We start from the raw sequence: 27156 nt of genomic DNA, 5'->3' as shown, positions 1-27156 counted from the left end.
GAAATAAAAGGTGCAAAATAGTAGAGCGAATGGGACTTTTAGTAAGAAAAGGTTTTATATCCTTCCAGAAATTCTTCCCAAACATTCAAAATACCTAAAATCACTTTTGCAGGTCTTTATATCGATCATAACTCATGGATAAGGGAACAACCCGATTTCATATTTATATAACCATCTATGATTTAAGTTATTTTTGAGGTCTTGGCCGGCCACTTTTTTCATTTTTTGGCCCTTATTTGACATTTTTGTTTCTAAGGGGGTAGATAACCTCTTCGCATAAAATTTGAAATTTTCAGAGTAGGGCATATATTGGTATTGACCACATTCATCAATTGATTTGGCTAAAAAATTTTATTTATGCCACCCTGGGGTAGGGAACCATCATACAGATAATTGCCACATAGGAATTTATTTAAGTAAAGTCCCCACATTGGAGTATCCCCAAGTCCACTTTCACATCTAATGTGTGGTCAGAAAAGAAAATTTTGTATTCTATTGAATTTTTAACCCCCAAGAGAATATTGGTTGGGAACGTAGATTTGGGATGTGCATCCATATGAAATAAATTGTGGAAACATGAACAAATTACAAATATAAGAAAGTAGCACGGGACCGAATATTTGTTTAATCATCATTGAATTATCCTATGATGAAAATATGGAATTTAAGGGGTCTCCAACTTACAATTTAAATGGCAAATAAAATTAATTCCCATCTTATCATTCTGCCCTCAATTATGAGGTGGATAAAACTATTTTTACTTATTTAAATCACGCGAAATGCTATGACATGCTATATTGTTCTGCTATATTTTTGATTTGGCCTCTATTTGTCATCTTGGATTATAAGGGGTAGAAGAAAGTTTTCAATGTAGGTCGATGTTTCGGAGTAGTGCCCATATAAAGAAGGTACCTCCTAATTTAACCACATTTCAAAGAATTTGGCTAATAATGTGTATTAGGGGGGTGAAAATCTTACACTAAAATTTCAACATATCTACAAATTTTAGAATTTTTATCCATGTTATAATACCCTCTCAAGTCCACCTTTTGGCGGACAAACAGACTGACATGGTTAGGGGGACTTATGAGGACTCTAATGCACAATCTAAGTTGCTAATGGGTTTAAAAAAGTAATTAACTTTGGCTATTCTTAAATCATTCAGCCCTCAATTATGTAGTATACAAAATACAGCAAATTCCAAATTACTGCTCATTTGACTGGAAGATTTTGCTACGATTTTTACCATACTAAAAATTAATTTGATCCCTTATATGGCGATAAGATTGATATATACTTTTTAATAGATTTGTATAGCACATCCACACAGTTGAAGCCCACGGTTTAAATATTGAAGCCCACTGGTTAAAAATGGGTACAGGTATTTTAAAACACTTTAAATCGACCTGTACGTGAACACTTATATCAGTCATATCTGTGAATAATTATTCTTGGGAATATATGCATAATAGACAAAAACTACGGGCCGGCAACGCGGACCGGGCCAGCTAGTCTGTTATAAAGTTGGTAGACACCGGACCGTTTCTTCTGGAACCTTTTTCACATGGGGTTTAAGATTTTGAAAAACAAAATACTCAAAAATGCGAAGAAAGCATCCAACTCTCTTTAAATTTCACACATCCAAATATTTTTTCTAACGAAATATCTGTTGTGAAAATGATATATATCTGCCAACCCCTCCTGGTACCTTACCCACAAATGGTCACAATTTCCAATATTTATCTTTGTCAGAACTTGCCAAACAAGTCGGCGATTCATTACAACTTGCTATATCTAAATATTTATCTTAACCAGGAATCTGATATGAATATGCAATTAATCGAAATTTATGATTTAGCATAAAATTGAATATACAAGTGCCATTTCCATGAAGTATGAAAATGGAATGCTTTGGTCCGGTATAATTGTTACCTCACGCATATTTCCACATTTTCCAAAAATGTTCACATATTTCATATAAAGTATAGGAAGTAGTCCATATAGTCCAAATCTGGCTCGTTGTAATATTTATATCAGTCTTAGGTCAGATACGAATTGGTCAATATCGGCCAACTACTTCGGAACCTCCCCCATAAACAGTGTGAATAATCATAACAACAGTTTGAATAATCACAACTAAAGGCTGGAGGTATACATCTTTCGGCAAAACCGACAGATACTATTTTGCTTGTTTTTTTTTAAAATTTTGGTACAATTTAGCAAAACTTCCTTTTTTCAAAATTCAAAAATTGCAATTCTAACGGACAAATCAAGTCACTCAAGGAACGAGTTAGTTGTTGACATATCTGCAATACACCAAGACCGCAATCTATAATCTATCTACTACGAGTATGTTTTTAAATTGTTCAAAGGCAGGATATGGTTCTACAGGAAACTATTTTCTTTTTATCTTCAATCATTGCACCACCAACGGAACCAATCATTTAATTGGGTGAAGTATTCAAGTAGGTGATTTGGTAGTTTTTCCACCACAACAGTGACAATCGTTTAAAATACAAACGCCAATTTCGTTTAATTTCGAACGTAATTTTTTTTATTAAATATTAAAATAAATAAGTATATGGAGAGAGTAGAACACAATTACAATGTAGATTCAAATCGCATTTATCAAGGACATTATCCAAGTACTGCACTAATACATTCCTTTTTAAGTATAAAAACATTCATTTTCTTTCCGGTAATAAACATTTCCATATTTTACCCATATCTTTTGATATATGCAGTTTTAATATAATTTATGTTTTATGCACGATCTCTACCTTTCTCGCTAACCATATCATTTGTAATTGTCTTCAATAAATGCTTTTAAGGTTCTTTAAGCAAGACAAAAAAATCGAAAGAAAAACTAATATCTACAACGGACAAAAACCATGGTATCCAAAAGGTGACAATAAACTTGTATTATTTAATAAGTTATAAACAAATATAATTGCATGTTTAATATATATTTTAATTAAGTAAAACTTGAAACTTATAAATATTATTATAGAGAAAATGGTCGGTGATTGTGTTACTTATAAGGTATCAAATGTTTGTATTTCGTATATAATGATCATAAGTATTAAGGTAAGATCTTTTATCGATAAAATGAATGTTGTTGTTACATAAATGTTGTTATTATTATTATTTCAACAAAAGTTACAAAATGTAAACATAACCAATAACAAAAGAAATCATCTTTAAAATCAATACTTTCGGAAATGTGACAATGATTTGTAAAAAACATAGAATATTTATAAATATTACAAAATAAAAGAATTTTTAACTTTGACTTGTTTGTTTTTATTTTTTACATATATATTTGTTTTTGTATATTTTTTTTTAAAAACTATTGTACTTGAGATAGCTTCAAAAAAGTGTATGTAGTTATTAGTTGTGTGCAAGTTAGCGCTCTGGAATTCTGTTATGCTTAAAGTACAACCGTTTCCATTGCTAACATGCACAATGTGTATATGAGATATTTAAGCAGTTATTAAACATTTATAAAATGGTGGTTTTCTGATTGATTACGATTTGCAGTAGTTGTGGTGTATGGAACTATTGTTATTGCTTGTGGTGATTCTGTGTAAAAACATGTATAAATATGTAATATGTTTTGTTATAGGAAACATCTGAAAACACTAGTAAATACAACATAAATTAGAAAATTAAAAAATTGCCAGTTTTGAGTAAGAATTTGCATGAAGTTCGCTCTCGACACCTCGCATAGATGTCTAAGGATTCATGCGGCCAGTAAGTTTGAGATTGTAATCCTAACCTATTAGGTTAAATATGACACTAATTCCGTGAGATGGATAGGATCATATTTTCCAAATGGCCGTCAGATTTATTTAATTTCTAAAAATAACTTCCAATAAACTGGTGCTTTCAAATGCTGATTGGCTGGTGTGGAATGAAAATAGAAAATCAATAATAATAATTGTTTTTATAGTTTCGGTGTTTTCTTTTGTTACATTCGCTTATGGTAAGGTCAAATAACTTTGATGTTAACTTTTGTTGATAATTCATGTTATTAGTTTAATTATTGGAATAAAAGCAGTTAAGAATGGACGTTTAACGTACAATGCAAAAAACAAAATAAAGAAAAAATTAACATGATATAGTTACAAAGTGAAAAATGTTTGCTACAAATAATGGCAGTTATGTTTTCTTATATTCCTCTTCGTTTCTTTTAAAATTTAATACGATTTCTTTTATAAATTTCTATATAAAAAATTACTTTTACTTTGTGAAAGTTTACAAAATTTTCTTTGGTTAGTCTACTATGTTATACAAAAGGGGGTGTTCGAAAATATTAGAGCCAAAAATGAACTATATTATATTCTATTTGAAGCCATCTCTTATCGATTAGTTTATCACAGATAAACTTTAATCGATTAAAAATTACCAGAGATTTGTATAGAGAACAAATAAACCAAACCTCTTATGGCTTCAAATAGATAAACCGTCAGTGTTCTTCGGGTGGTGTACGAAATTGAGTAATCCAATCGGTAACACGCAGACGAAATATTTCCGTTTTTGTTAAAATCCAATCACGATATTGATGCGGTATTGATTCAACCAGCTTCTCGGCAATTTCAGGATTTTTAAACATAATCATATAGATGAGTACAACATTGAAAGCAACCATCAGGAGGAAAATCATCAAGGATGTCAAAGCAGTACTTGAAGAGTTTGATGATGAACCTTTTATAACACCATTTGCAGACTTTTTCGATTTGTTTGCCTTTGCTATGGTAATATTGTCATTAGATGCCATTAAAGAAGTTGTAGCAGCTCCACTCTTATTTGATGCTTCCGAGCCATTAGCATTTTTCTTTTTTGATTTTGTCTTTTTATTCTTTTTTGTTTTTGATTGTTGCTCGCCGTTGTTAGACGACGTTGTGTTGTCTTCATCCATTTCCTTGCCATTGGCCATTTGTTTTTGTAGAATTTCCAGCCGATATTGTTCTTTAGCCTTGATGGCTTCAATTTGCATATCAGACATAAATTTCACCTAGAAAACCATCAAGAATGAGAACATATATTCATATATACAGAGACCAATAGCCAAATATGTATTACCGTTCTTTTTGCCGAATCCTGACAGTCTTTCATTGTCATATTTATGCCAACAATTTTAGCCAAAGCCGGTGTCAATGGATTTCCTTTCAAATCTAAATAACGCAAATTTGTGAGATCGCCAAAACTCAGAGGTAAGTGTTCCAGTTGATTGTCATATAAATCCAAGTGACGTAAATTCCGCAACAGACCAAAATCATCGGGTAAAAATTTTATTTGATTTTTACTCAAGTCCAATTTAACCAATCGAGTGAGGATGATAAAATTTTTCTGCAATTATAAGAATTTTTACATTAACTGAGCAAAAGAAAAATCCAAGTAGAGAAATGGCTTCTAGTTTACGAATCCAGAAATCACAAATAAGGTGTATTACCAAGATGTTGCTCGCCACAATTTAGTATTTTTTTTAGTCTTTGCAGTCGATAACATAAGGGAGCTAAGGTCAACAGATTTGACCATAATTTAAGTGGTCAAATATTGGTGGGTACAAAATGTTCACCCGGCCGGAATTACTTCCGTATTTACTTGATTTAAACGACACATATAGCAATAAGTACTTACCCCTAGGGACATTAAAAGATTGCTCGACAAATCCAAGACATTTACACGTTTAAATGATGCCTGGAAAAAATGGAGATTAATTACTGAGTGCGTTTATCTAAAATGTTTATTTAAGTGTTTTTGTAACCATTATATTTAGAACAGGTGTTATTCTTCATCAGGAAATGCATGTTCTCAACAATCTCGCCACCAGTACTGGATGGAGTGGCTTTGGAACTTTCTCCGGAGGAATTAGAGATATAGTACATTTGGCAGATACGAGATTCCAGATAGTTCCCATAAACATTCTAAAATTTCAACAAGTAAAAAAGCTGTAGGTTCGGTCGGGCCGAACTTTCAATACCCTCCATCATTTGGAACAAATTTGGCAATTTTCAAAAACCGTTAAAAATATTGTCTATACGACGACGTGGACATGCATAGGCAACTTTTGTCATAAGCCATTACAATATTCAAATGCAGAAAAAAGTGAATAATGTAGCTAAAATCATCAAAATGCCATTATATGGGGGCTATACCAAAACGTGAACTGAAGTATCCATAGCGAACTTCAAATGTCAAATTGGAAAGAATTCCGGTGAATAAATTCGCTAAAATCATCAAAATACCGAATATCGGGAGATGCCGTTGAATGGGGGCTATACGAAGACGTGGACCTGCACAGACAATTTTCTGTCTTAGGCTGTAGTATCCATTACGAACTTCAAATACCAAATTTGAAACAATTCCAGTGAATAATGTCGCTAAAATCATCAAAATACCGAATATCGGGAGGTACCGTTATATGAGGGCTATACGAAGACGTGGACCTGCACACATAATTTTCTGTCATAGGCTGTAATATCCATTACGAACTTTAAATATCAAATATGAAACAATTGGGGTGAAAAATGTCGTTAAAATCATCAAAATACCGAAAATATAGAGATACTATGGGGGCTATTTCGATACTAAAAGTCCTGCAGACATAATATACATTTGATTTACAAAAAGTGTCAAATTTAGAAAACTCTGGTTCGCGTTAGCTGGTGTGGGACATACCCAGAGGAGAAAATTACAAGCCCGGGCCGAAGAGGTGCTACTAACAAAAAGTATTAAAAATCTGAGGTCCCGGGTCCGACCCCCTAGCAAAAAATTTAAAAAAAATTAAAGTTTTTACTAAAACTTAAGATAAACCTAGAGCTGCTCCGTTGAATAATTTAGGAGATATTTTCCTCTTATTTCTTTTCGAATTGCATTTTTGTTTTAGATATGAGTTTATTCATGGTATAAAAAAACTACTCTGCAGAATTAACCGGCCACTCTCGATTAGCATCATCTGCAAAAAAAATGTAAATAAACAAACCCCAGAATTGTCTTTTCAATTCGTGAATCAAATAAAAAACCGAACCATTCGACAATTGTGAAAGGAACGAAAGGGAAACAAAAGTCAACAATGACAACAGAGAGAAAGAGAGAGAAAGTGCACTTTTCGCCGATGTCTAACGAGAGCAAACCGGACCTCAAACCCTGGCATTATTTATAAGCACTGATGTTGATGACCCACAGCCGAAACAACCACAAACAGACAGCGAAAGTGTTAGATTAGTGGTTGAAATGAGTTGGAAGAGACACTGCATTTTTGGATTGGAATAATGGATACATAATAACACCTTGGCAAGCGCCAGGCATTTAACTGTCCTTCACAGTGATATGCATACAGAGGAATTTGGGTGTGTTTCGCAAGTTTGACATATTGCTGAAAATGATTTGATCTGCTTTCACTGGCAATTTTCCACTTTGATAATTGACTTTCACTCTCGTCTGGCACTTGGTGTCCTCCGGGCCCCTTAAGGGAATTTGCCACTCCATCAATTTATGCCCCCTTATTTTCACTTACAATTTCTTTGACCGGAACTTCCTTCAGTTCGCACAAGCTCAAATCGCAAACATTATCGTCTACTTTGTCTTTTACATTGATTTTTGATCCTTTTGCCATTTTCAGGTTGGAATTTTCTATAATTTAGTTGAAACCCCAATTTTATTTCAAATTACTTTTTTTTTTTTGAGGCCGAAAAAGAAATGCAGCGTCGAAGCCACCAAACCGAAACCAAAGAGAATGCAACTGAGAAGTTCAAGGTTTTGTTTAGAGTTGCCAGGTCTGAAATGGTAATTTTAAATAAATTGATTGTCTTTTGGGGGATGAAGAAAAAAAAAACGTCAAGAGTTTGTTGTGAGAAACAAGCTCATAGCTGCAAAAATAAAACTTATCTGTGAAATATATCAACTAATAGAACTTTAATAAGTCGGATTTTTAATTCGCATATCATTTCGCAATAAATATGAAATGAATACTTGCTCTGTTCCAAAACTGCAAGAGAGTGTAAAAAGTGTTACGGTAACCAATTTTCTATTTACGATATCGAAAAAAAATTGTTAAGAACTAATAGATTCTTGCAGGTTTTGGAACATATCAAATTTTCCCAAAGCACGACCCTTGTAAACCATCCACACAAAATATGTCTGCAAAGCCGATTAATGGTGAATGTGGATATTGTGTCGCTGGCTTTCGTTTTCAATTTCCAATTTCGTCTTGAGAGAAAAACAACTCGAAAAAAATCATATATATGATCTTCACCTTAACAAGTCAAAACTCGGAAAATTTATTATTTTTCGTTAATTTAATTAAATTAAATTTGTTATCTATAAATTGTTAAAATTGTTATCTATATTTTCAGAAACCCTCTACATTTGTTCCTAATACTTTCATTTAAAAATCTTGGCAATCCTAGTTGATTTGACAATTGTTTGTTTTGATAAGTCGAAATGGAACGAGTTTGAAATGAAACACAATGTTGCCATATTATTATTATTATTATGAAAAGGGCATTTGCAATGTAGTTTACAGTGGGTAATAAAACTATCTCACACCACAGCAGTCTACTGTACTTTTTACACTTGCTTGTCAAAATTTGGCAGTGCATGATTAGCCAATTTTGTCATGAAATTGAAAGAAATTGAACAGTTTGGATCATATTTAACTCATTAATAAAAAAATGAGGAAAAATATCGAAAAATGGACAACTTGTTGCACATAATAGGTGTGTTGCAAATTGTTACTGGAAGTCGTCTGTTTTGACAAGAACTGTCACTGAGAGTTTGCAAATTTCTGTAGGACAAATTTCTTGTTGCAATCACTTGCCACTCTTCTCCCTCCGGTGACTTATATTTAACAAGCTATTTAAAAACATCTTTATTTTGGGAATCGCAATCGTAATTGTATTGTTTTATCGGCTCATTAATCTCTGTTTATGGCGCACAAATTGTTTTGTTTTGACAAATCAGCTGATTGTTTGAGAGTTTTTGCAGGGAATCCGTCCGCTTACATTTCACACCTTTCTTGCAAAAGAGAATAAAACTAAAAGAAGTCGCTGGATAATTCCTGCAGTTGCTGGAGAATTCCCGCACCGCATTTTAAATAATTCTCCTGCCAGAATAGTTTCAGGGCTGTATTTGTGACATTTTACGAATCTGTTTTACCTCCTTATTGTATCATGTTACCTACAAGTGTACAATGTTTGGGTGCTTTCCTACTTTTTTTTGTAAAATAATTGTTATATCCTCCACCATAGTATGGAGCATGGTGGAAGAATACAGGTAGTCGCATCGACACAGCTGCTAGGACAATGAACTGTCAAACCGATTTTGGAATTGAAAATGTTGAATGAAAAATTATTGAAATTTGTAAAAATTGTTGAAAAATTCATATTATAACAACCACAGATTTACGTCGTATAAGAAAACATTTAAAAATATACTTATTTTTGATAAAACATTTTAAAAATTTTGACATATCAATGTTTTCTTCTACCATGGTATGGAGGGTATATTAAGTTTGTCATTCCGTTTGTAACCCCTTGAAATATACATTTTAGACCCCATCGGCATCGGCATAAAATTCTATGTCGATTTATCGATGTCCGTCCGTCTGTAGAAATCACTCTAGCTTCCGAACGAAATGAAGTAGATTGATAAAATTTTACTCAAATCTATGTTATGTCTGCAGGACTTTGTAGGTCCACCTTTTGGTATAGCCCCCATATAACGGTACCTCCCGATATTCGGTATTTTGATCATTTTAGAGACATTATTCACCGGAATTGTTTCAAATTCGGTATTTGAAGTTCGTAATGGATACTACAGCCAAAGACAGAAAATTGTCTGTGCAGGTCCACGTCTTCCAATAGCCCCCATGTAATGGTGCCTCCAGATATTCGGTATTTTGATGATTTTTGCGAATTTATTCACTGGAATTATTTCAAATTTTGTATTTATAGTTCGTAATGGATACTAAAGCCTAAGACAAAAAATTGCGTGTGCAGGTCCGAGTCTTCGTATAACGCCCATATAACGGTAACTCTCGACATTCGGTATTATGATGATTTTAGCGACGTTATTCGCCGGATTCTTTTCAAATTTGGTATTTGAATAATTATAATTTTGAAAAATTCTACAAAATATTTCGATGTTAGAATTTGCACCCAGATTACGAGAAGGTAGCCTTTTCGTGGGAAATACCCGTTTGCTTGACCAGAAAGTTCGAATACAAAATCTGGTTTTACAGAACAGATTTATGCAGTATCATTTGAAAGCTTACGGAAAAACCTATAAAAATATCAGATATATGATGGTGAAGAAGGTAAAGTGACATAGGCATATGCCTTTTGTTGTTCGTAAGATATTGGTAAAAAAAAAAATCAATTCCCACAAAATAGTATATTTAATTCCAAGTCCTTTAATTCAGAAACCCTTAGTCTAGAGAGCACAACAGGCCTATACTGGTATTGTGTATGCCAACAGTACATGTGGAGAATCGCCTCGCCCCTCTTTTCAACCTAACCTAATTCTAAATCAATTCCCTTTTCATAAAAATTTAATAAAAACCAAACATTTACAAATTAAAACGTTCTTTATTTGCTTATCTAATTAATCACGTAAAAAAACCAAGCAAACAGATGAACTTTGTTTAGGTCCTTAAGCAAAAAGATGAAGACGACACATTTCCAGTTTAATCTTCTTCTTCTTCGGCACCACCAGAACCACCTTGGTTCTTCTTCATGTTCTTCCTCTTCACGCGACCAGGGCGGCCGCCACCGAAGGGTGACTTCAAGGAGAAGTCAATGTGTTTTTGGGAATCCAAACGGACCACAAATGAGGGAATGTTGACCACCTGTTTGCGGACGCTGTAGAAAGGAAAATAAAACGATATTAGTAAATTTGCAATACTGTTTTGAGAAAAGGAGGTTCTTTTAAGAGCTTCTTTTCAATATATGGTTCAGTTTTGTTGTATTTTCTTTGAGTTTTCTTCCCAACTTACTCGGCTGAGTGTTTAGGCTGGACCTAAACTCAATTGGTTTCTGTACACCCACAATAGCATGGCGGGGCCAAGGAAAACCAATACCAAAAGACGTTGAGAGCCGGTACAAAATACCCCATACCTCCAAAACACTCAGGGTAAATTGTTCGACTCCCAAGTGGTCTTACTGAACACATTTTGCATTTGTGCATAACGAATTAACACATGGGGACCAGTGAAATGTCTTAGCTGTCCATTAACAACTGCAAACAATTTTTCTGTCCATCATATCAGAAAGGAGAATATTTACCGAATGTGACGTTGACGGATCAAGACACGGGCGTGATGAATGGATTTGGCCAATCCCAATTTAAAGACTTGAGTTTGGAGACGACGTTCCAAGAAATCTTCGATTTTCAAACCCAAAACGTAATCGAGCTTCATGCGGGACTCATCCAACACACCAATTCGAACCAAACGACGCAACAAAGCGTTACCTGGAAGAAAAACAAATTCATGTTTAGTTAACAAATTATTAAGAATGATAATCATGGGATTTTAAGCCAAAAATCTTCAGCGTGTTAATATCGTCAATGATTTTTATTCAGACAAGAAGTGTCAGAAAAATTATAAATTACTAAATCATCATTTCCAAGAAGTATCTATCGGCTGCAGCGAACATTTTCTTACCTTGGAACAATCTCTTTTCATCCTTCTCTTCCAAAGTCAACAATTCACGAGCGGCTTTACGGATTTTAGCCAAAGCGTACTTGACACGCCAGACCTCACGCTTGTTACGGAGACCATATTCACCAATGATCTTCAATTCCTGATCCAAGCGGGCCTTTTCATAAGGACGGCGAGGAGTGACATAGGTCTTCGAGAAGACCGAAGGGATACGTCCGTTCACCATGCTGTTACCAACTCAAGCCGAATACTGCAATGGGTAGACAAAATAAGAGGTTAGCTCTTTAATCCACAAATATCACCAACATCATTGCATATTTTCTTTCGATTGTTAATGCAAATGGAAAATTTAACGAAATACTTTAATGTTTTATTTTTATTATTTATGAAAAGTTCATTTATTTTACTAATTTTTCAATTTTTTTTTAACACAAAAATCTTTACGTACATTCGGTTTGACGATTCAACAAAGAAAGAAAGAAAGCGATAGGGATACGTACGTTGACTTTTGTCTAATCGATTTATCGTGTTTTGATGGCATAAAAATCGGAATGTTGAAATGGAAATCGATTACCGGTGAAATCGAATAAACTACTTTTTTATTTTCTTTTAGAAGAGTTGCCAATGTTAGATAAATGTAAAGTTAAAATAAAATTTTAATTATAGAATATTCTCCTTAGAACTTATTGTCAGTTTACTCTCATTTGTGAGGATTTATTTGTGTACGCTATGGAATTGTCGATTTAAATCCACAGGGTTTACTAAATCCGGTTAAATGTAAATGTGCAATTACATTATAACACTATGCCAAAATTGGTTATCGTACTAAAATTTTTACATTCATCAAGGTTCTTGAACAGAAAAAAGCTTTTTATTCGTTTTTTGAGCATTCAGAAATGATTGCTACAACTGCAATTTATTCTACTTTTTATTTATATGACAAATTTAGTTATGGATGTTTATGAAATAAGATTTTTTACGCCATTTGCTCTGGCATTTATTCATTAAGAAATTGTTTTGAAAAATACGACTTTCTCTCTCTCTCGAGAGAGAGAAAAAATTTCAAAAAGTAAACGAAGAGCATTTTGCGAATTATTTTTTAAGATAACAACTGATCCACCAAAACAACTTAGGCAAAATCTTAAGAGCCGAAATATTTTGAAGCAGTTTATTAATTCTTACATTTTACAAAAAAAAAAAAAAATAAATAAAATAAATAAAAAAAAAAACAAACAAAACATGAACCGTTCCCATGCACAAAGATACTGTTCTGTTCCAGAACTGCAAGAATATAAAACATTTTAGTACGATAACCGAATTTTTCTTTATGATATCGAAAAAAATTGCAAAACTAGTACATTCTTGCAATTTCTGGAACCGAGCAAACGTCTGCAAAAATTAACTATTATTCCTGCACCTTTAATTGATATGGGCATAGGCAATGGTGTTACACGGATGCACACTTTTTTAGCTGGATTTGACACCTAAATAAACCAAATAGCTTATCATCCGCTATAAAATTATTTTTCTATATTTTCCTTTGCGTTTTCATTATCTATTGTTGGTAACCATTTTAATAACTTGTTTTTTTTTAGCAAACAATAGTGGTCTGTTCCGGAACTGCAAGAATTTAAAAGTGTTTACTAAGATAACCTATTTTCTTTTTATGATATCGAAAAAAATGCAATAATAGTAGATTCTTAAGGGGCAAGTACATAAAAAGCTTGAAGTCAAGGCTAGGCATATTAATGTCAAGTTATAATGGATAACGACGGCAGGATTTTAGTGAGGCTCTGTACTCCCTTTATGAAATTTCACAAAATATGCCTAGCCATGACTTCAAACTTCTTATGTACTTGCTGCTTTACAGCATAGATAAGTTAAATTTGTTTGTTTACAAAACAATAAAATTTATAAGGTAAAGTCATTTCAAATAAGAATATCCTGCAGGCGATCAGTTGATTTCTCAAAACAATGTCCAGCATAAAAAATAAAGCTCGCAAAGATATCATATTTTATTTAAAATATTATCAACAAATAAAGAATTTCCCATTTGCAACGTTGTTCTTTAAAAAATAAATAACAATTAAGGTGTGAACATGTAGAAAGCTTTTTTATGGCTGTAATCATGACAGAAGAATATAGGTAGATGCATCAACGATTGGGAACATTGATATGTCAAAAATTTTAAATTTTTTTTATAAAAAAATAAGTGGATTTTTAAATGTTTTTTATACGACGAAAATCAGAGCCCTAGGCTCCTTTGTTCATTTCCAAAGAAGCCAGCCGATGACTTAAGCCAGCCAAATAAGGCTGGAAATACATAAAGAGCATATTTGACTGGCTTAAATCATCGGCTGGCTTCTTCGGAAATGAACAAAGGAGCCTAGGGCCAAAATCGAACTAAGTCAACCTAAAACTCCTTTGTTCATCTACGAAGAAGCCAGCCGATGACTTAAGACAGCCAAATATGCTCTTTATGTATTTCCAGCTTAAGCGCTTTATGTATTCCCAGCTTAATACATCAAACATTTTAAAACTGTTTTTTTTTTTTTTCAAAAATATGTAGATTTTTATATTTTTCCTCTTACGACACCAATCGGAGGTTGTTATGATATGAATTTTTCAATTTTTTTTTATAGATTTGAATAATTTTTCATTCAAAATTTTCAGTTGGACAGTTCATTGTCCCAGCAGCTGTGTCGATGCGACTACCTGTATTCTTCTACCATGCGCTGCTGCGAGAATCTATCAAAAAACAAATCGGAAGTTGTTTCCATATTTGTAAAAATATGTGCTCTATTTTCACAATATAAATAAAAATAACCCAATATTGCGTTTAAGAAATGGAATATCATAGTGTCATAATCTCTCATCTCAAATTCTTACGAGGGAGGTCTGGAAACTTCTTAGCCTATCAATTTTTCAATATAATCTCCTGAAACTTTAATATATTTCGTCCAACGCTTTTCTAGCAATCCCATCCTTTGATTAAAACAGTTTTCCTCAAGGTCTTTATACTGCCTTTAAAAAAGATGGACAATAGAGTTCATTCCCGACAAGTGGTTTCTGCAGAAAAGAACAAAGGAGTGCAGGGCCAAAATCGAACTGAATAAACCTAAAATTCATTTGTTCATTTACGAATAAGCCAGCCGATGACTTAGGCCAATCGGAAAAGCGTTTTAAGGTGAAAATACATAAAACGCTTTTTTGACTGCCTTAAAGCTGGGAATACATAAAGTGCTTATTTGGCTGGCTTAAGTCATCGGCTAGCTTCTTCGGAAATGAACAAAGGAGCCTAGGGTCAAATTCGAACTAAGTCAACCTAAAACTCCTTTGTTCCTCTACGAAGAAGCCAGCCGATGACTTAAGCCAGTCAAATAAGCGCTTTATGTATTCCCAGCTTAAGTCATCGGCTGGCTTCTTCGTTGAGGAACAAAGGAGCCGATGACTTAAGCCAGTCATAAAAGCGTTTTATTCTACCACAGTTCATATTTTCAAGAGAACCAAACAAAATCACAACAAAATATTAAAAACTAAAGGAAACTTCCAATTCTAACGTTTTTTAATTACAGACATATAGACAACACCAATAACTTCTGTCAATGTTAAATTTGTTCAAGTTTGAAAATTTTTATGATCGGCTTATTTTGGTAACATTCATAAAATAAATTTGTTGAACTTCTGTGGTGAAAAACATCGGAGGTGTAATGACAATTGCGACAATTAGCACTTTCCGATAAATTTTATTAGAAAATACTAAAATAGCATTTAATGTCACATTTCCAATCATTGTAGGCACCCACCATTATGCGAAACATATATTCGCCATTACCCAAAGGCAGCAATTTGAAAATATTTTCATTCAATACTAGATTTTCGGCAATGATGTCATGCTGGAAATAAATAAAAACACTTGTATATAAACAGAGATGTGAACTCGAAGTGAAAACAAAAACACAAATATCGAAACAAGAATCAAAGTTAGACGATTTTGACAATATGCTACCCCACATCACAATGGGTACTTGAAAAGGGATCTCTCGTTTACGTAACTAAATCCAATTTTTTTATGGGAACTATTTGAACTATACATTCTAAAAACTAAAGGTGAGAATACATAAAACTCTTTTCTGAGTGGTTTAAGCCAAAGGCTGGCTTCTTCGTAGAGAAACAAAGGAGTTTTAGGTTGACTTAGCTCGATTTCTTTGTTCTTTTCCGAAGAAGCCAGCTGATGACTTGCCAGTCAAAAAAACCGTTTAATGTGTTGTCACCTTAATGATACGACAGTACTTACATCAAATGGACACGTGTGATTTATATTGGTTCTGTGCAGCATATAATTGGCCAGAACTTGCAAAATGGGATATTTCTGACGTTGTTTTAAAAAATTACAAAAATCGGCCGAAGTATTGTACAGATACGGTTGATAGCCATTTGATTTCTTAAAGAAAGCAACATTAACCTATTAATATTGAAATATTAAATTACGAAAAAGGGTATTTAAATTAATGCATAACTTACCGAAACACTTGAAACGGGCGTTTTAAGTAATTTAACAGTGACATTTAGACCAACAGTTCCACGACGTATTAGCTTCAAATTACATTTTTCAACTATTGAAAATGTCGGATCGAGTGAGTTACATTTTAGATTTGTGAATCGAACATTTGCCAATGTCAGTGTTGTCAAAGTGAACACCCATAGAATGATGTAAGATGTTTCGAAAATATTTGGCATTAGATCGAATGTGAATGATCAGTTATATGCAAATACCAGAAAAACGTCTGCGTTGAGAGTATTCATTTAATATTTGTCCATGTCAAAAAAGGTAATTAAAAATCAATTTGCAATCAAAACAATTTTAATGCCAATAATTTGTATGGCCCATGCCACGTAGTGTCAATATAAATGGATTGGTTTTGTGAAAATGTGCGGGAAAATAGTATTACATATATTGTTTCGATACAATATATTATCGGGATTAACTCCAATTAGCTTAATGCGGATTTATTCAACCAGATTTACCATAGGACAATAATACTGCTTTACACACTCTAAAAAAATCATATTTTTATACCCTCCACCATACTATGGAGGGTATATTAATTTTGTCATTCCGTTTGTAACTCCTTGAAATATTCATGTCAGACCCAACAAAGTATATATATTCTTGATCAGCGTAAAATTCTAAGACGATTTAGCCATGTCCGTCTGTCTGTCTGTCCGTCTGTCTGTCTGTCTGTTGTAATCACGCTATCTTTCGAACAAATTGAGATAGAAGGCTAAAATTTTGCATACATGTATATTTTCCCAGTAGGCAGGTTAAGTTCGTAAATGGGCCATGTAGGTCCAAGTTATCATATAGCCCCCATATAACGGTACCTCCCGATATTCGGTATTTTGATGATTTTAGCGACATTATTCACCGGAATTATTTCAATTTTGGTATTTGAAGTTCGTAATGTATACTACAGCTTAAGACAGAAAATTATCTGTGCAGGTTCACGTCTTCATATAGCCCTCACATAACGGTACCCCCCGATATTCGGTATTTTGATGATTTTAGCGACATTGTTTACCGGAATCGTTTCAAATTTGGTATTTGAAGTTCGTAATGGATGCTTCATCTAAAGTCAAAAAATGAGCCATGTAGGTCCACGTCTTCATATAGCCCCCATATAACGGTACCCCCCGATATTCGGTATTTTAATGATTTTAGCGACATTATTTACAGGGATTGTTTCAAATTTCGCATGTGAAGTTCGTAATGGATACTTCATCCCATGCCAGAAAATTGTCTGTGCAGGTCCACGTCTTCGTATAGCCCCCATTTAACGGTACCCCCCATATTCGGTATTTTGACGATTTTAGCTACATTATAAACAGATTTTTCTTCAAGTTTCGCATTTAAATATTGTAATAATTTATGACAAAAGTTGCCTATGCAGGCCCACGTCGTCGTATAAGCATTCGGTATTTTTAAGATTATAACTGAATTTTTAACGGTTTTTTTTTGGAAATTGCCAAATTTGTACCAAATGGTGGAGGGTACCCCCCGCCCCGCCGAACTTACAGCTTTTTTACTTGTTATACCCTCCATAGTATGGTGGATTAACTTTGTCATTCCGTTTGTAACTTCTCGAAATACTCATGTATATATATTCTTGATCAGAATTAAATTCTATGTCGATTTACCGATGTCCGTCCGCTTGTCTATCCGTCTGTGGAAATCACTCTAGCTTCCGAACGAATTGAAGTAGATTGATAAAATTTTACTCAAATGTATCTTATGTCTGCAGGACTTTTGGTATTGTGAATGGGCCATGTAGGTCCCCCCTTATAACGGTACCTCCCGATATTCGGTATTTTGACGATTTTAGAGACATTATTCACCGGAATTGTTTCAAATTTCGCATTTAAAGTTCGTAATTGATACTACATCCTAACAGAAAATTGTTTGTGCAGGTCCACGTTTTCGTATAGCCCCCATATAACGGTACCTCTCGATATTCGGTATTTTGATGGTTTTTGAGACATTATTTACCGGGACTATTTCAAATTTTATTTACCTGTATTTTTCTACTATGATGTGAGTCATAATTCTTGCTATCACACCCTTGCATATGTTCTTTTCTAATTCCTTTGTTTACATTCATGGAAGAATTAATAAGGTAGAGTCATGCAATCATATGTTTACAATATTTTTTTAAAGTTATTTATTCGACATCTCATTGAAAAAATTTATGTTTATACATCCATTGTATACACAGAAATCAGAGATGGGAACCTGTTTTTTTATTCAGTGAAATTTGACAAGAAAAATTGCAGAAAATGCAGAGATGGATATGCTTATTTGAAATGACTACCTTTTTAATTTTACCATGGTTACATTGCATTTTCTAAAAAATAAATAATATATAATTGATGACTTTTTACCGCAAATTTATTTTTATATATTTTTAAACAATGAACAAACACCACATTTGATGAAATTATGTTTTTTCTACGAAAATAGGTCTCGCTATGATCGAAAGAGTATGCATGTACTTGCTCATGTATTTCACAATTGAAATGTCGTCCATGTATCACACAATGTGTGCAACTTCTACAAATGGAACATTTGACACTACATATGTAAAACTCTTATCGTCTGATAGCTGCTTTATTCACCATTGACCTTTCCAACAGGGGGCCGACAGATGTGGACGTATTTAATTATGACTTTCTCGAAATATAAAGATTTTGTATTGAACTTTACTTGGTCTATACTTGTACCTTTTAGGCCAAAAATTTCATAATTTAGGATTTATCTAACTCTGTTGTGAAGGGAAAACGCTGTGCAAATTTTGCGCTACACAGAAGAGATTTTTCGACTATCTGTTCTTGATTTATATTTAATTGAAAAGCGGTTTCACAGGCGGTTGCGTGAACCTTTGTATAAGCCCCCATATAACGATACCTCCGGATATTCGGTATTTTGATGATTTTAAGAACAGTATTCGCCGGAATTGTTTCACATTTCATATTTGAAGCTCATAATGGGTTCTACAACCTATGGCGGAAATTATCTATGTAGGTCCACGTCTTCATATTGCCTACCTATAACGGCACCAATTTCGTATTTAAAGTTCGCCTAAGACAAAAATTGTATATGCAGGACCACGTCTTCGTATAACCCCTATTTCCTTTGAGCGGTATTTTTCGACGGAATTTTTTGGAAAATTTTAAAGTTCCTTCTCAATGGTGGAGAGTATTAAAAGTTTGACCCGGTATTTTTACTTCTTTATACATAATTTTTGTATCCATGGTTTGAAGAATACAGGTAAATACATAAACCTTGAAAACATTGTAGACATAAGTAGATTTTTATATGTTTTCTTATACGACATCATTCGGAGGTTATTATAATACGTGTTTTTCAAACATTTCTACAAATGTAAATAATTTTTCATTCACCATTTTCAATTCCAAAATTGGTTTGACAGTTGATTGTCTCAGCAGCTGCGTCGACGCGTCTACCTAAACACACAAGACAATAGCATAAATGTACTAAAAGCCGCAGTTAAAGTGCTAAGGTTTGATACATCCCAATCCAATCAATTAGATTAGGAACGATTTCTATAAAATATAGCAATAATACATAATCAAATTTAATAAAAAAGTAAATAGAACTAATAAAAAAAAACTTTAAATTTGTCAACTTTTCAACCTTTTCCAAACATTTATTTGGCAAATTGTATTTGTAAAAGTTGGATGTACATCAATTCTTTATAATTTCTCTGTTAATTGTTCTTCTGCTTTCAATTGTAGATGCTAAGATAATATTTAATTTCACATTTCAAATCGTTATAGGCGCTCACCATTAGCCGCATCATATAATCTCCGACAGCGAAAGGCAAAAGTTTGAAAATATTTTTATCCAACACTAGATTTTCGGCGATGATATCATGCTAGAAATAAATTCAAATTTTAATTAAAAATAATTACGAACATGTGATACTGTCCATCGTAAAATAATTGTTTAGAATTAAATGAAGTTTAACTTAAATTTCGGATAATTGTTTAAATACAAAGTAACTGTCAATTCCGTATCGTATATGTCAAATACTATCCACTGGATTAATGAGCACGGGAGTCGCATCGAAACAGCGGCTGGGACAATGAACTGCCGATTTTGGAACTGAATATGTTGAATGAAAAATTATAAAATTTCATAACAACCTTCGGATGGCGTCGGATAAGAAGACATATAAAAATGTACTTATTTTTGGCAAAACATTTTCAAAATTTTGACATATCAATGTTCCCTGTATTCTTCTACTATGGAAATTGACATTTGAAATCGAGTGGATTTAGTAGTCTAAACATGATCTTTCACTATCAATTCCATTGTGTACAGGGTGAGATGAAAAAATTTCAACCAACTTCAGACTGCTGTCATTTCTAAGCCACTCGTCCGACAGCTTTTAAAATTATTCCAGTGACAGCTCATTATATTGTTTACAAGCGTACAAAAGCATTTTGGTGAGAATTTTCCAGAAAAAAAGTTATTCGTGATGGAATTCAAGCGTGATAGTGTGATTTCTTTATATTTGGCTGGAAAACCACAAGTGGCTATCGTTATAGCACTCTAGCATTTAAATGCGAATAAATCTTTTGTGTCTCGTACCATCGCTCGTTACCGTGATACTAGTAGTGTAGCCCGACGTCAAGGAAGTGGACGGAAGTGGAAGAAAACAGCAACATCAGCAGAAATGGTTTGAAAAGTAAAGGAGCGACTTGATCGAAACCCGCGTCACAGTGGCCGAAAAATGGCTCGTGAGCTGAACATATCGCAATATTCCATTCGGAAAATATTGAAAAATGAGCTCGAGGTAAAGCCATTGAAATCCCAAAAAGTGCAAGAAATTACACCGCAACAAAAAGAAAAAATGAACTCAAAAGAGCCAGAGTTGCTTCGATTGGCCGAAAGTGGTGAACTGCCGAATTTGGTTTTCTCCGGTGAGAAAACATTCGTTGTCCAGCAGTTTGTAAACAAACAAAATGATCGAGTTTACTTGCCAAAGAGGTCAGCTGAAAATGTGCACCAGAACTCAAGCGCCGACCATGGTGATGGTGTGGGCCGCTAAACACCCGATGGTCGCTCTCCGCTCATATTAATCGACAGTGGCATCAGAATAATTGCCGAATATTATCGCGAAAATATTCTGGAGGCTGTGTTCTAAAGCCTTGGACATGCAAACACTTTGGCCGCAGACCTTGGACATTCCACCATCGCACTCAGCACGTGCCACTTAAGAATGGTTACAAAATGAGATTCCTCGCTTCATTTCCAGCGCACAATGGCCACCAGAATCTCCAGATTCCAATCCGTTGGACTATTGTGTCTGGAGTATTTTGGAAAGCAAGATTGGCACTAAAAAATACCAAAGTATCGATCACCCCAAGCAAGGGCTTCGCCGGTAATTGGCCAAAATGCCGCAGAGCAACATTCGGGCAGCGTATGACAGTTTCAATGGCCGTTTGAAGGCCATAATTCGTGCCAAGGTGACCAATTCGAACAAATCTAAACATATTCTAAAATTTGATGCTATTTCCGACATTTTTTGCTTCCGTTCAATAAATTTTTTTAAAAAAATTTAAAAATGATGGCTTTTTGACTTTATTGAAGTTTTGTTATCTCACCCTGAATTTCTCCGATTTTTGAATGTTTTAATCGAATTTTTCCGATTTTCGGATAAAACTATAGAACAAATTCAGTTTTTTTTCCGAATCATCAGAAATTTTCCGAATTTCCTATCAAACATACGAAACTGTTCCGAATTTTTCTTTTGCGAATTTCATCGCGATACTGTAATGTTCTTCTCTAGTTTTCCGAAAAAAAACTTTCAGCACATTAGGCAATACCACACAATTTTGTTTCGTATTCGACATCAGAATTGGGAACTTCTGCATTTTTAATTTTTCAAATTTCGAACATTTTCGGATAAAACTATAAAAATTATTCATATTTTTTCCGAGCCTTGTATCAAACATCAGAAAATTCTAAGAATTTCGTATCAAACATCCGACCCTTTGCCGAATTTCGTATCAAGCATCCTATATTTATCCGATTTTCGAATGGTTTAATGGACTTTTTCCCCAATTTTCGAATAAAACTGTAGGATAAACTCAGATTTTTTCGAATTTCGGATCAAACATCCGAAAATTTTGCGAATTTCCAATAAAACAATCAAAAATGTTTCGAATTTTCTTTTTTTCCTTTTGTGAACTCTAATCGAATTCGTCAGAAACTCTAATGTTCTTTCCGATTATTTTCCGAAGAAAAACTTTCAGAGTCTAGGGCAATCTCACTAAATTTTGGTCCGAGTTCATTGTGAATTCGACACCAGAAACTTGTGCAGAGTTCTTTTCCGAATTAAGAAAAAAAAATTCATATTTGCCCGATTTCTTAGAGCTATAATCTCCATAATAGTGGTACTTACATCAAATGGACACGTATGATTTATGTTGGTATTGCGAAGCATATAATTGGCTACAATTTGCAAAATCGGATATTTTTGGCGATTTTTTAAAAAATTACAAAAATCTGCTGAGGTATTGTAGAAATACGGCTGATAACCATTCGACTTTTTGAAGAAAGACAAACTTATCTAAAGAAAACAATTAATTAGTGCGTCTAGTATCTCAATTAGAACTGAAAACTTACCGAAACATTTGTGACGGGTATCTGGAGCAACTTAACAGTGATATTTAGGCCAACAACACCGCGACGTATTAGTTTCAAATTGCATTTTTCAACTATTGAAAATTTCGGGTCGAGCGAGTCGCATTTTAGGTTTGTGAATCGAACATTTCCAGCAGTGAGTGTCATAAAAGTGAACACCCCCAGAACGATGTAACGGGATACTACAATTTTTGGCATTGGTACGAAAGCGACTGATCCCAAATGTTTACGTATCGGATGAATGAAACGGCTCTTTGGTCAGTACAAAATTGTAATTAAAAAAAAATTGAAAAAAATATCGATATGAATCAGAGTTGAAAACTGTTAACCTCGGTTCCAGAGTTTTATACGTGTGTAACACCTCGTACAATGTAAACATGAGAAGTGATTGCGGCGAGAATGAATGCAAGGTAGTATAAGCGTGGGAAAGTTGGGGGAAAAGATATCCACCTGAATGGCTTGTACATCTGTTTGTTTTGTTTAATTGAATTTTGAATTCCGTCTAAAAATTCCGCTCAAATGAAGACGTTGTTCAGAATAAGTAATTTTTTGTCATAGGCTATAGTAACGATTCCGAACCTCAAATACGAAATTCGAAACAATTCCGGTGAATAATGTCGTTAATATCATCAACATCAGAGGGTGGTACCATTGTATGGGGGCTATACTAAGACGTGGACCTGCATAGACAATACTACGACATAGATTGCAGCCCCGATTACGAACTTCAAATACGAAATTTGGCGCCATTTCGGTGAATAATGTCGCGAAAATCCTGAAAATACGGAATATCTCGGGGAAGCTTTAAATGGGTGCTATACTAAAACGTATATATGTAGACAATTCTCTTCCAGGGGATAGAGTACTCCGATGGAACTCCTTGTGTGGATTTTCTGACTATTCCATTGAAAAATGTGAGTAAAGTCATAAAAATACCGAATATGAGGGGGGGGCACCATTGTATGGGGGCTATAGGATATCGTGGACCGATAAAGTTCATCTTCGAACTTGACCTGCCTGCAGACAAAAGACAGATCGGTGCAAAATTAAATTTCCTATCTTTATTCGTTTTGACTCTAGCGTGATCACAACAGACGGATATATATATATATATATATATATATATATATATATATATATATATATATATATATATATATATATATATATATATATATATATATATATACATATATATATATATATATATATATATATATATATATATATATATATATATATATATATACTTTGTTGGGTCTAAAATGATAAGTTACAAGCGGAATGACGAACTTAATATACCCTCCTTAATATGTATGGTGGAGGGTATGAAAAGTGTAAAGTAATTAACTGACTGACTGAAAGACTTAAGGATTCATCAACGCCCAGACGAAACGGCTGCAGGTACAATCTTCAAATTTTGGGTGAGGGTCACTCTTGGTGCCAAGGGGTCAGATAAGGCTGGGTTTTATGGAAATTCGTCCTAGAACGTTACGAAAAGTATTAAAGGGTACTCAGTATGTTACTCTTTGCATTTGAATTAAATTAAAAATGAGGGCCACTGATGGACTGATGGAGTGAAGTATAGATGTACTAAAGGGTTTTTAGAAATTCTCCCCATAAGTGTACGAAAAATACTAAAATTTATCAGATTTGGTACCATTTCGTATCATGTGAACGGCTAGACCTTAAAACTTGAAATTTGGGATCGGAATCAAGATTGGGGAGCAGAGTCGATGTAAGGAGGTAGTTTTGGAAGTGTATACGAAAAGTACCAGACGGTGCTAAATTTAGTACAATTTGAATTTGGAGGAACGGATGATGCTGGAATCCTGAAATTTGAACTTAACATTACTGGCGGAGTGTAGGATTGGTATATGGAGGAAGTTTTCGAAATTTGTACTTATGTGCACGAAAAGTACTAAATGGTACTAATTCTAAAATTTAGAAATAAAATTACTATTGCATTCTAGTGCTGAGGAATGTGGATAGTTTTGGAAATTCGTACTTATGTATGTGTACTAAATGGTACTAAATTAAATACAAGATTTGTATTGGATTGTATCATGTAGGAAGTTATGGAAATATGTACTTATGTGTACTAAATGGTACTAAATTTGCTAAAATTGGGATTTTGGTAAACCAATACAGCTGGTATCCAGAAATTTGGAAATAAGATTACTGTCGGAGTCAAGGATTGGAATTTGGAGGTAGTTTTGGAAATTCGTACTTGTGTACTAAATGGTACTCAATTTGGTACAATTAAAATTTTGGATGAAACGGTAGCGTTGGAATCCTGAAATTTTGAAATAAGATTTGTATTGGATTGTGTGATGTAGGTAGTTATGGAAATTCGTACTTATGTGCACTAAATGGTACTAAATTTGGTATAATTTGGATTTTGGTAAACCAATAGAGCTGGTATACAGAAATTTGGAAATATGATTAATGTCCGAGTCAAGGATTGAGATTTGGAGGTAGTTTTGGATATTTGTACTTATGTGTACTAAATTGTACTAAATTCGGTACAATTTAAATTTGAGTGAACCGATAGAACTCGAATCCTGAAATTTAAAATTAAGGTTGCTGTAGGAGTGTAGGAAATTCGTACTTATATGTACTACATGATACTAAATTAGGTACAATTTGGCATTGGGTGAACAGCTTGTGCTTGAAATCTGAAATTTAATATTAGGGTCGCTGTTCAGGTGTACTTTGGAATGTGTACTATAATTGTACGAAATTACCGAATGGCTGAAATTTGATATTTCGATTACTGATGGTACCTGTGTTGGAGATTTGGTGGTGGTTTTGAAGTGCGTTCTATTTTGTACGAAAACTACTAAATGGTACTAAATTTGGTATTAGTTAAATTAATAGGGCTGGAATCCTTAAATTTGGTATTGAAGTCTCTGTTGGTATCTGGAATTGAGATACGGAGGTGGTTTTGGATATGTGTTCTATTTTTTACGAAAAGTACTAAAATGTACCAAATGGTATTGGGTAGAGGAATAGGGCTGGATTCCTTACATTTGAAATTGAGTTCTCCGTTGGTATCTGGAATTGAGATACGGAGTTGGTTTTGGAAATGTGTATTATAATTCTACGGAATCTACTAAATAGTACTAAATTGGGTATTGGATTAAGGAATAGAGCTGAAATCCTGGAATTTCATATGGATGACAATGTTGTTGCCTGTGGTTGAGAGTAGGAGCTGGTTTTTGAAAGCCTAACTATAATTGTAGTACATTGTACCAAAGTTGGTAATGGAGGAAATTACAGAGCTGAAATTTGATATTAAGGTCACTGTTGATATCCGAGGTTGATATAAGGAAATTGCTTTGAAAATGCGTACTTTAAGTGTACGAAGCGTACTAAATGTTACTAAATTGGTATTGAGTGAAGTGGATAGGGCTGAAATACCGAATTCTAGTTGTAGCTCATCGAAGTAATCAGTTAAGACACAACAAAGTATGCAGGGTGAGATGAACAAATTGCAACCAATTTTAGACTGCTGTCATTTCTAAGCAATTCATCCGACAGCTGTTAAAATTGTTCCAGTGACAGTTCATTACATTGTTCACAAGCGTATAAAAGCATTTTGGTGAGAATTTTCCAGAAAAAAAGTTATTCGTGAAGGAAGTCAAGCGTGATAGTGTGATTTCTTTATATTTGGCTGGAAAACCACAAGTGGCTATCGTTAGAGCACTCCAGTATTTAAATGTGAATAAATGTTTTGTGTCTTGTTATCGTGATACTTGCAGCGTAGATCGACGTCAAGTGGACGAAAAAATCAGCAACATCAGCAGAAATGGTTCGAAAAGTAAAGAAGCGACTTGATCGAAACCCGCGTCGCAGTGGCCGAAAAATGGCTCGTGTGCTGAACGTATCGCAATATTCCATTCGGCAAATATGGAAAAAATGAGCACGATGTGAAGCCATTGAAATTCCAAAAAGTGCAAGAACTTTCACCGCAACAGGAAGAAAATGGACTCAAAAAAGATAAAGAGTTGCTTCGCTTTTCCGAAAATGGTGAACTGCCGAATTTGGTTTTCTCCGATGAGAAAACATTCGCTGTCCAGCCGTTTTTAAACAAACAAAATGATCGTGTTTACTTGCCAAAGAGGTCAGCTGTAAATGTGCACCTTTGGTTGGCCACCAGAATTATCGCGAAAATATTCTGGAGGGTGTATTAAAGCCTTGGGCACGCAAACATTTTGGCCGCGGATTTTGGATATTCCAACAGAACTCAGCACCATCG

At 34.0% G+C, this 27156-nt stretch overlaps 4 protein-coding genes across 4 annotated transcripts; all 4 read right to left on the bottom strand.

The window, feature by feature from the left end:
• Positions 1–2531: 2531 nt before the first annotated feature.
• Positions 2532–7748, bottom strand: LOC131806886 (leucine-rich repeat-containing protein 59-like). The gene is made up of 4 exons (XM_059131726.1): positions 7523–7748; positions 5644–5703; positions 5086–5352; positions 2532–5017 (listed from the first exon to the last, which is right to left on the bottom strand). Exons 1-4 carry the CDS (start codon positions 7619–7621, stop codon positions 4469–4471), a joined length of 975 nt encoding a protein of 324 aa, XP_058987709.1. The 5' UTR covers positions 7622–7748; the 3' UTR covers positions 2532–4468.
• A 2824-nt stretch (positions 7749–10572) lies between these two features.
• On the bottom strand, positions 10573–12215 carry LOC131806891 (small ribosomal subunit protein uS4). Its single transcript, XM_059131733.1, has 4 exons — positions 12114–12215; positions 11669–11915; positions 11289–11475; positions 10573–10865 (listed from the first exon to the last, which is right to left on the bottom strand). Exons 2-4 carry the CDS (start codon positions 11889–11891, stop codon positions 10691–10693), a joined length of 585 nt encoding a protein of 194 aa, XP_058987716.1. The 5' UTR covers positions 11892–11915; positions 12114–12215; the 3' UTR covers positions 10573–10690.
• A 3057-nt stretch (positions 12216–15272) lies between these two features.
• On the bottom strand, positions 15273–16405 carry LOC131806848 (uncharacterized). The gene is made up of 3 exons (XM_059131643.1): positions 16190–16405; positions 15963–16130; positions 15273–15561 (listed from the first exon to the last, which is right to left on the bottom strand). Exons 1-3 carry the CDS (start codon positions 16403–16405, stop codon positions 15415–15417), a joined length of 531 nt encoding a protein of 176 aa, XP_058987626.1. The 3' UTR covers positions 15273–15414.
• A 3478-nt stretch (positions 16406–19883) lies between these two features.
• LOC131806902 (uncharacterized) lies at positions 19884–23171 on the bottom strand. The gene is made up of 3 exons (XM_059131769.1): positions 22878–23171; positions 22654–22821; positions 19884–20118 (listed from the first exon to the last, which is right to left on the bottom strand). Exons 1-3 carry the CDS (start codon positions 23091–23093, stop codon positions 19969–19971), a joined length of 534 nt encoding a protein of 177 aa, XP_058987752.1. The 5' UTR covers positions 23094–23171; the 3' UTR covers positions 19884–19968.
• Between the last annotated feature and the right edge of the window lie 3985 nt (positions 23172–27156).

Source organism: Musca domestica, unplaced genomic scaffold (assembly GCF_030504385.1).
Source record: "Musca domestica strain aabys unplaced genomic scaffold, Musca_domestica.polishedcontigs.V.1.1 9, whole genome shotgun sequence".
Taxonomy (NCBI): Eukaryota; Metazoa; Arthropoda; class Insecta; order Diptera; family Muscidae; genus Musca; species Musca domestica.
Note: the sequence above shows the minus strand (reverse complement) of the source record. Positions and strands in the feature narration are given on the sequence as shown.

What these genes read in the sequence shown, in the direction of transcription:
- LOC131806886 (XM_059131726.1), bottom strand. Translation starts at nt 7,621, where the DNA reads ATGGCAAAAGGATCAAAAATCAATGTAAAAGACAAAGTAGACGATAAT. An exon ending in AAGTTCCGGTCAAAGAAATT is followed by an intron (nt 5,704 to 7,522) that starts GTAAGTGAAAAT and finishes CATTTTTTCCAG; the next exon opens with GCATCATTTAAACGTGTAAA. An exon ending in AGGATTCGGCAAAAAGAACG is followed by an intron (nt 5,018 to 5,085) that starts GTAATACATATT and finishes ATGGTTTTCTAG; the next exon opens with GTGAAATTTATGTCTGATAT.
- LOC131806891 (XM_059131733.1), bottom strand. Translation starts at nt 11,891, where the DNA reads ATGGTGAACGGACGTATCCCTTCGGTCTTCTCGAAGACCTATGTCACT. An exon ending in TGAAAAGAGATTGTTCCAAG is followed by an intron (nt 11,476 to 11,668) that starts GTAAGAAAATGT and finishes TTTTTCTTCCAG; the next exon opens with GTAACGCTTTGTTGCGTCGT. An exon ending in ATCCGTCAACGTCACATTCG is followed by an intron (nt 10,866 to 11,288) that starts GTAAATATTCTC and finishes TCCTTTCTACAG; the next exon opens with CGTCCGCAAACAGGTGGTCA.
- LOC131806848 (XM_059131643.1), bottom strand. Translation starts at nt 16,405, where the DNA reads ATGCCAAATATTTTCGAAACATCTTACATCATTCTATGGGTGTTCACT. An exon ending in CGCCCGTTTCAAGTGTTTCG is followed by an intron (nt 16,131 to 16,189) that starts GTAAGTTATGCA and finishes CAATATTAATAG; the next exon opens with GTTAATGTTGCTTTCTTTAA. An exon ending in ATCACACGTGTCCATTTGAT is followed by an intron (nt 15,562 to 15,962) that starts GTAAGTACTGTC and finishes ATTTATTTCCAG; the next exon opens with CATGACATCATTGCCGAAAA.
- LOC131806902 (XM_059131769.1), bottom strand. Translation starts at nt 23,093, where the DNA reads ATGCCAAAAATTGTAGTATCCCGTTACATCGTTCTGGGGGTGTTCACT. An exon ending in TACCCGTCACAAATGTTTCG is followed by an intron (nt 22,822 to 22,877) that starts GTAAGTTTTCAG and finishes TGTTTTCTTTAG; the next exon opens with ATAAGTTTGTCTTTCTTCAA. An exon ending in ATCATACGTGTCCATTTGAT is followed by an intron (nt 20,119 to 22,653) that starts GTAAGTACCACT and finishes ATTTATTTCTAG; the next exon opens with CATGATATCATCGCCGAAAA.